The 9731-nt window shown below is 35.0% G+C and overlaps 1 protein-coding gene across 1 annotated transcript; it reads left to right on the top strand.

Moving 5' to 3' along the window:
• Positions 1 to 4065: 4065 nt before the first annotated feature.
• Positions 4066 to 4751, top strand: LOC107694644 (eotaxin-like). Its single transcript, XM_016494327.1, has 3 exons — positions 4066 to 4147; positions 4279 to 4396; positions 4554 to 4751. The coding sequence occupies exons 1-3, from the start codon at positions 4078 to 4080 to the stop codon at positions 4681 to 4683; spliced, it is 318 nt and encodes a 105-aa protein (XP_016349813.1). The 5' UTR covers positions 4066 to 4077; the 3' UTR covers positions 4684 to 4751.
• The last annotated feature ends 4980 nt before the right edge of the window (positions 4752 to 9731 follow it).

Genomic DNA, 9731 nt, shown 5'->3' with positions numbered 1-9731 from the left:
CACTTAGATTTGTCTGTTTGGAAACCCCATTAATTCCAAATCTTTACAGAATATTGTCTAAAATTATTATTAGATTGAGTGTGTGTGTGTGTGTGTGTGTGTGTGTGTGCTCTTCCTAACTGCTCCTTACAATTCTTGGTTTGTATCACGTCAAACATTCTAATAATAAATTGAAAGCTGATTAAAAGTTTAAATGTTTAAATAAAATTAAATAAAATGTACTACATTCAAAGGAGAAACAGTTTGAGACAAAATTGCTACACTTTTTAATTAACTTTACATTCAGCCACCAATATCTGATATGTTGCCTATAGTGACGACAGCAACACGGTACAGACCCCTAGTTTGTGGTTGGAGAAAAAGAGCAGGCCGCCATGACCTAGAAAATCAGGAAATGCATCAACCAGACTCAGTAGTAAAGGTGCTATTAACACATTTGAAATACTGATTGTGTTTGATGCTCTCCTTTCAAACTTTGATAGCTAAGTAAATACAAAAATCTCTCACATCTGGTTCACTCACACATACATTATCAGTTTGTTTGACTTTTTGGTTCACATCCACTAAATAAGTATCTTGGCTAGTCATTGTCTAATTACATCCTCTGTGACATTTGAACTCTGTGATGATGAGTCTTTACCCTTATGAGTATTCTGGTTAGTAGTTTTGTTTGGTATTACTCCAGTATTATGTAGCCTATGACGTTAGAATGCAGCCATGTCAGTATGCGGAAACACCTTTATTTCCGTAATGGGTATTAGTTAAAGTCAAGCTTAAAGAGACAGCGTCTTTTTTGGTCTGGTACCCGGGATGACTGAGGGGAAAATGTTGCATTTCTCTGCTGTTCTGCTGGTGTGGTCTCAGATCTTCTCAACCACATTGCAAGGTGTGTTTTACACATTCTTATGAGGGGTTTGTAAGAAATACGTATTTATTGCTGGCTGCTGCTGTTGGTGGTGATAATAATAGTAGTAATAACTTTTTCATTAATAGTGATTCATTTCCAAATACTGCAAAATCAATGTCCTGCTTTTATCTCCAGGATATAATGTATTTGGATCAAGCTGTCTAGATTTTGGCGGAGTATGTATACTAGCATTAATCTCTGAGCAGACAAATGAGGAACAAACAATTTATCCTTCATTGATCTAATGAGGTAAAGATAAGAATATTAAAATGTCATTACTTCCACATATCTCGGTTTCTATCAATGATAGATAAATGGATAGATCTGCTTCTCTAGAAAACTGAAAGCATTTTGACTGCATGTTCTCTTTCATTCTGTAGATTTCTTACAATCAAAGGGAAAGTAATCTGCTCGGATCCGTCCTCACCATGGGCCATTAAATAAATGAAGTAGCTGCATACAAAGAACAAACCTCAGTCAGTATCAAACAATACAGCTCAGTACAGAAACATTTGCTTATTTGCAGCTCTACAACTCCAAAATGTGCTTCTCCAGTGGAGAACTCGGTTTATAATTACACACAGAAAATATAGACATAAGAGGACACACAACACACACACACAAAAAACAGAAATCCCAAGAACCAAACCACTGGAGCAGGATTGTAGAGGGAAGATCTTCTGAAACCAGAGAGACATTTCAGCTGGGTGGGCTGGAATTGGAGGAAGAGAAAGAGACAGAGGCCTTATTAACAGAATTTGGGATTGTAGAGGATCTATAGTAACCACAGAGACATTTCAGCAGGATGGACTGGCATGGGAGGAAGTGGGAGAGACAGAGTCCTTATTAACAGAAACAATTTCTTCAACCATTATGAATGAGCCATTTATTAACAATGGTTACTTTTGCTTAAAAGTGGAGAAGTTTAAATGCTTGGGGTCTTCATTTTTTTATTTAGCCCTAACTATGAGTGAACATTTCTGCATGAGCAGTGCCAATAATAGACAACTATTCAGATTTTATCAGGATATATTTGTATGGAACCATTTTTGTATGCAGTACCTTTTTAACAGCATGACTTGTAATAAAAAGTTGTGTGTGGAGAAGATATTTGTAGCATTGCATTAAGAAAAGGATGTAAATTTTGTCATCAGCAAGGGTTTGCAGTGATTTATGGTGCATTCCAGACAACTGTGGAGCTGTGCACAAAGTCTAGGTTGTGAGGATCGAGCCCAGTCTCAGTGTCATTTGACGTACTTTCTAAGATGGCAGCAACAGTTGAGCATTCTGGATCACAATTGCTTTTAAAATACAATCAACTGGTAATCAGAAATTACAAGGTCATTAAAAAGAGTGGAAACCTAGTTATAGAAATATAAACTATCCTTAAAAAAACCTACAGTATATGTTTATAATACAATAATGTAATAAAGATGCATTGATCTTTAAAAGTGAATCAGAGCATTTTGTGTTCATGATTTTTATGCCATTTTATGTCAAGACTTGTATGCCATATGTGGCATACGAAGGCGAAATGTTCTCTATGACTGAATTGGAATAGAATACTACTGAAATATCTTTATATGACTGAAATATATTTATATGACAACCATGTGGTAATGTGCTATTTTGAATCCAGCATTGGTGCCATCTTGTGGTGTGTCGCTACATGTGACCGTAGCATGTGATTGACTGGAACACATTAATTTCAATTTGGGTATTCCTAACTTCATTCTGATCGGACCTGGTTTAATTATATTAAGTGCTGTTCTAGCTGGTGAACCAGTGATCACCAGTAAAAGCTGATTGACCAAGGCTGTTTTGCTTAGCAATATGAATGTAATTGTGAACACAAGTAATTGTCTTTATGACACTGGACTGACCTGCACATATTATGTGCTTCATTAATGCACATATAAACACTTGTAATAACCTGGGTGTAGTGTTGTGATGCACTTGTGTTGTGATGTCTAGTTTGTAGTTTTGCTTGGTTCCTGTTTTCCTCTTGATTGTTTTAATATATATCTTGTTATTCCCATTACCCCTTTGCATATAATGATAATGGAAAGATAATATTTATGAGTTGAATGCACATAAATTGCACCCACAAAGTATGGGAAATGAGTGGGAAACTCGAAGTCCTGCGTTTCCAAGTTGGGGGCTTGTCAGTGAGAAAACATGTCAAATACAATGGATGCAGCATTTGTATTGACGATAAATTTATTGAAATTAATAAAATGATCAGTATTTCATTCAAAATGAAATGATTTATGTTGCATGTATGAAATATGAAAGTATCGTACAGTTACGATATAATATGCAATTCTTCAATTTACAGAACCTTCACAAATGGAATAAAAACATCAAACAAAAACAAACTGATCCATATTCTTTATTCCTCATTTTGTACAAGTAGAGTTTAAAAATCTTTTTTTGTAAAAAAGATACATTGCCATCCTGCTCCAACCAAATGACTTAAACACACATGAAGTTGTAATTACGAAGCCTAGTGTGTTCATTTTGGGGTCTCATCTTCACATGGTTGGATGTTCAGCTCTATTTCCTGCTTTGTTTGTTTGTTTGTTTTACATTAATAAAATACTGTGTTTGGATCCTGCTCTCCTTTGTCTTTGAATTAACCATTCATTACACTGATTACTTTCTCATGCCTAAAAAAAAAAAACATTCAACCGCAAGGTTGTGATAGGCACGCTGATACTGCTTACATGTTACAAAGCCCCTAAATGTGTGGTGCGGGACAGAAGTAGACCACCATGACCTAAAAAAAAATCAGAAAATACATCAACCAGTGTGAAAAGTATAGCATAGTACAATTTGTCAAAGATTAATGATACTATTCACATTTTAAAATAACCTGATTATATTAAAAGTTCTCTTTTCAAACTCTGATAGCTTATATATTGATTTCAAGTTGTATCTGGATCGCACACAATTAAAGCAATTAAACATGATGTCACCATATTTAATTATTAATAAAACTATTGACCAGTGTCCTGGGTAGTGGTTTGCTTAAGTTGTTCTGCCTGTGGTGGCATGAGAGTGGAGCTGTGTTAGTGGGTGGTTGTTCCATGTGTCTCAGTTCAGGGCTGAGCTTAAATAGACGGTGTCTTTCTTGAGGGTCACATCACGGGTGACAACCAAGCTAGAGAATGAAGTCGCATATGTTGGGTTTCTATGCAGTTCTGCTGCTGTGGCTTCTGGTCTCGTCCTCTATGCAAGGTGGGTTTCACACATTCATACCAATATTTAGGAAGTCTCATATGTCTTGCCACTAGATTCATTACTGCTAATGAATATGCTGATGCAACTGTATTTGTTTACATTTAAAATTAATTTCCTTATATCTACAGTAGATGATGTTGTAAAGCGATCAGCCTGTCTGACTACAACGGATACTAAAGTTCCTCAGAGGAATCTGGTTAGCTACACATACCAGAGCAAACCTTTGTTCCCTGTGGATGCTGTAAGGTGAGAATCCATTCAGATTGTTGCAGATTTATCTTGTATTAAGACAAACTAAAGAAAAACTAAAGACAAAATAAATTAAAGCTTTTTTTTTACCTGATATTGTTCATAATGTGACTGGGAAAATTGTCATAATAGCTTGTTCTGTTTAATTCTGTAGATTTCTTACAATCAAAGGGAAAGTAATCTGCTCAGATCCCTCCTCACCTTGGGCCAAAAGATCAATAAAGTACCTGGATATAAAGAACAAACCTCAATCGGTATCAAACAATACAGACCCCTTTGGATGAAAATTGTTGATTGAACAGTATGATTTTGCATTTTTAAAGGTTTTCTCTTTATTGCACTTTATTGTACATCCCACACTTCATAAGTTGTGAAGTTTTTTTTTTTTAAATGACTATTTTCATAATTTTATATCTGTTTTATGTGTATATCTATAATTTTTATTTCATTAAAAGATTTGATTATGCATTTTTGTTTTCTGTACACATAGAGACAATATTGTCAAATAAACTCCTCTGTCAGACTACTTTGAAGTGATTGTTTAATCCATGTAGCCTTAAATACCAATATTTTAAGTCAAATTAAATTATTGAAGTTATTGTTCAGAAAATAGATGGACCACTGTCATGGGCATTTGAAGAAAAGATTAAAACCCCCGAAGACATCAAGAACTATAAAAGACTTGGGGTAAATTTAAAGAATATGCCTTGAATAGACAAATAAAATACAGTTATATACAGTATTTATATGGTCTGTTACCTTTATATTAAATGGTGTAGTAAGTGTCTATTTCCAAGAGCACAAACAGCCAACCTTACAAAGGCTATTTTGACTAACGCTGCTGGCTATTGCACATATATTTCACCTTTAGTACAAATAGCATGCTACTTTTATTTACACATATAAACAAATATATAATTTATGACTATTTGCACTTAGTGTAAAAACAAAAAGGTTAATTGTTGCTTAGTTCAAGTAGCATATACCACTATTTACACTGAGTGTGCTATATAGCATCTACCTTTTTACACTAAGTGTAAATTGCTGCTACCTTAATTCTTAGCTTTAAATTGATCAAAATATGATTTTTATTATTTTGTATTTGAAATAAGGAAGCAGAACTAAAATGGATTTTTCTAACTGTTCTTCTAGTACACAAATAATTAATTATGCGCTTAAGTAGGTCATTGTTTTATATACACCCACTTCCCCAATTCTGAGGAATAGCGAATGCCCTCGTTTCTTTCCTGTGGTTAATTTGGCCAGTCATCATCTTACATACCTCCTTGCGGTTTTCCAGCTGTGCTAAATGGCAAGGAGACAACTTTCTACCAGCTCTCGTTTAACACCCATGGGGCACAGAATGAAGCAAAAGATGAGTATTGTCGAAAGTATTATTCAAGTTGAGCAACAGAACAACACATCCAGAATAACACTACTAATGCTATATTCCATTCTACTAGACATCCTACATAACTGATAGCCTTGCCAGCCATAACATTTACATTTATTAATTTAGCAGATGATTTTATCCAAAACGACTTACAAATTAGGAACATTATAAGCAATTTATCGAAGATTACCTTATTAATGAACAGTCAAAGATGGGTACAAACTAGATGATATGATGGAAAAGTACATGTGTGGCCCACTATGATGCTCCATAATGGCTGAAATCAAAGACACAATGCTTTCCATATTAGTATAGTATAGAGGGTGTGAGAGAGCAAAACCTCACTGTGAGAGCTCAATATGTGGGTTCATGCTGGGGATGCTGAGCATCTGCCACTGCATGAGTGTTGCAGACCAAATTGTAGGAGGAATAACCTGCAAATACACAGAGCTAGCATTGGTTTGGAGGGGTTTCCCCCTTGTTTAGTTTCCAGTATGTTATTTCCAAGACATACGCTTTAACAAATGCTATCAAATACTATATGACACCAAATATATGTTCTCTTTTTTGACTTAGTATTCATCGTAGCATTTTAATCTAGAGGCATAAAAGACATTAATTCATTTTCGACAGATGTTGTATGTGTGATGACACAGGAAGTACAGTCAGGTGTAGATAAGCCCAGGAGCAGTTTCACATGGCAGGGTTGCATTTGGTTTAGAGTGACGGTGAAAGTGTACCTGTGGCTTATTGACGGATGAGCTGTTTTACATATTTGCATGTGGTTTGTCTTTTACCTCTCTCATTTTCCTCTCTTGTTGACGGTTCACTCTTTAGTCATGTTGACCGTCAGTTGACCGTGAAACATTAAACATGTTATTAATTGACTTTAGATATGCAAAACCCATACTGGTTATTATAAGTGTATTTTACTTAGTATTGAAAGTCAACACAAATCACTGTTCACAACCAGTTTTAATTCTGTAATTTGACAGAAACTGACTGGATCGAAAATTGGGCACAGTGGTTGGAAGGGTTGAAAGGTATTGTTTCAGGCCAAAATTGTTTCAGGGGGGTGTAAAGAGGATGTAAGAGGATGTAAAGATTACAAGGACAAAGCAATGACCAAAGAATCATACACAATAAGACCCAAACCTTGCATTAAGATTGCAATTTACACTACTGTTCAAAAGTTTTGCTCAGTAAGAATTTTTTATTTATTTTTATTTTTTTTTTAAAGAAAATTTCAGCAAATATTCAGCAAGGATGTATTAAATAGATCAATAGTGATATTAAAGACATTTATAAGATTAAGAAAGATTTCTGTTTTAAATAAATGCTGTTCTTTTGCAGTTTATTTTCATCAAGTTTCCACAAAAATATTACGCAGCACAACTGCTTTCAACATTTATAATAATACAAAAATGTTTCATATTAGAATGGTTTCAGAAAGATCATCTGGCACTGAAAACTGGAGTAATGGCTGCTGAAAATACAGCTTTGACATCCCAGGAATAAATTACATTTGAAGTATATTAAAGTAGAAAACAACTATTTTGAATGATAGCCTAATAATATTTCAAAATATTACTGATTTTACTGTATCTTTGATCAAATAAATGCAGTCTTGGTGAGCATAAGACACTCCTTTCAAAAAATATAAAACCTTACCGACCCCTAACTTTTGAACAGTAGTGTATATATGCATATTAAGTGTACCTGTAGCTCAAACAGGAGACTAACAACGGCACGGTCTGGAGCAGTTTCATGTGTATGTTATAATGTAAGTTACTTTGGATAAAAATGTCTGGCAACTGAATGTTCTGTCACTCAGAACACTGGGGATTTATTTATCACTATGATTGACATTTATTTCAGACTGTAGGTGAACAAATCCCGTCTGCAGCTGAAGCCCCCTTCCTGTCATTTTTTTCCATTGAGCCCCAATGTCACCACAAAAAAAAAAACCTTAAGCACTAAAATAAACAAAGTGAGGAAAAAGCAACAACAAAATTAATTCATGAATAAATTAATAATGATTCCCGGTCCTAGATTAGTCATTTTGTTGTGTTTATCACTCTGACCACTGGAGATTTATTATGACAGCTTTTATTCCAGTCTGTTGGTAAATGAATTAACAGCACATAGTCATGTCTTCCACTGGGCAGCCATGTTACCACAAATACAGCTATGTCAAGCAGGTAGGCAGATGAGCGGTTTCCTCCTCCTTTAATAACAAAATCTTCTATGTTGGTCAGAGCAGCTGATCAGTCGGTCATTTTGACTTGATCAGGGTGATGCTGATTTTCACGGCTTGTGTTTTTTGGGTCAGTTTCAGGTCCTTCAGTGTGTTTGCTGGTAAGTTTTTCTCTGTGAACAAGGTGCCTTTATGACTTGTGGTATGGTGTGAAATAAAGTGAGAGTAAAGTTAAAGCTTGTGCAAATGTGGTTTTGAGACTTTACCTCCGTAGCTCTGCTGTAGAACTGAGTGGTTTTGTGTACATGTTGCCTTGTGTGATAATAAAATTAAAACTTTGTACTAAAACATTCGATCAACATGACGTATGAACTATAAATAATCAACTATTGAAATTAATTTGTTATTATTGTGTTTACATGTACAGATGGACCTCCAGTGAATTGTTGCCTCAAACTAGGACGCAGCAGACTGCCTTTGGACAAAGTATTTAGTTACAGAATACAAACTAAAGGACTATGTCCCATAACAGCAGTTGTGTAAGTAAGTCCCTAATAGGACAAAGTCATAAGATAAACTAGACTGTCTGCTTGACTTTGCTAGAAATACATAAATTGCAATAAAAACAATATAAATATTTTAAAATGAAGTTATCTTTGCTAGAAGTACATAAAAAGATCCAGAAAAAGGATAAATCCGCTAAAATGAGCACTAATAAGAAAGTGTCCTTCCTTTCCAGGATCCAGACTGTATCTGGGAAAAGACTCTGTTCTGATCCTAACAGTGCCTGGACAAAGACAGCCATGCGGAAGGTGGATGAAGCAAAGATGAAGCTCAGAGAGCAGGATCCTGTACCTGCAGAAGGAGCATCAGCGGAGAGGAGCAGAGGAAGGGCAGATCCAGTGACCGCAACAGAGCTGCCACTAAATAGCCAATGGAACAGAGTGACAACAAGACAGAAGAGTAAACGGAAAAGCCAAAGACAACCACAAATGGGTCTCATATAAGGGTCCCAAAGAAATGAGATCAGATAGTAAAAGGGAAGAACAAGAAGTGTAAGGACAAAAACTGTGGAAAATGTTGTGCTAAATGATTTTTTTTTTTATATAAAATATATTCTACATATTTTTCTTTCTATTTTTTTTTAAAGCTAGGCTTACATTTTAAATGTAAACTGTATGTCTGTGACTGGTAATGTTATTGCTTGGCATAAACAAACTCTTTCATAATTCCTGGCAGCGAGAATTTAAACTGGTTAATAAATCACAATTAGAAATAATAGTATATAATATACTATTATGTTATTATATATACTATACTATTATATACTTAGAATATAAGTATACAATATACAGATTATATATGCTTTGAAGAATTCTGTTGTGTTCTTTCCATGGACCCTCTGCAGTACCTTCATGAACCCCCAGGGGTCCATAGACCCCCACGGAAAACCCCAGTAACCTAGCCAAAAATTAGAAGTGTGGAACAAGACAGATCCAGTTTACTCTTTAACTGCTTCTTGTTCTCTACATGATAGACAAGTGCCGCTGTCACTTCAGTTACAGACATGAGCTTGGGCTTAGTTTACTTTTAATCATGGTATAGATGAGATGTCAGCAATAATCATGGAAGTTTAAAGAGTAAAGGCAAAAAAAAAGTATACAAAGATGTAAACAAATAGAAACATGGTATTCTATGTCCATTCATAGTAAAAAAAAAATAAAAAAAAAAGACAACCACAA

Source organism: Sinocyclocheilus anshuiensis, unplaced genomic scaffold, assembly GCF_001515605.1.
Source record: "Sinocyclocheilus anshuiensis isolate Anshui unplaced genomic scaffold, SAMN03320099.WGS_v1.1 scaffold1638, whole genome shotgun sequence".
NCBI lineage: Eukaryota > Metazoa > Chordata > Actinopteri > Cypriniformes > Cyprinidae > Sinocyclocheilus > Sinocyclocheilus anshuiensis.
This window is presented reverse-complemented; position numbering and strand designations above follow the sequence as displayed.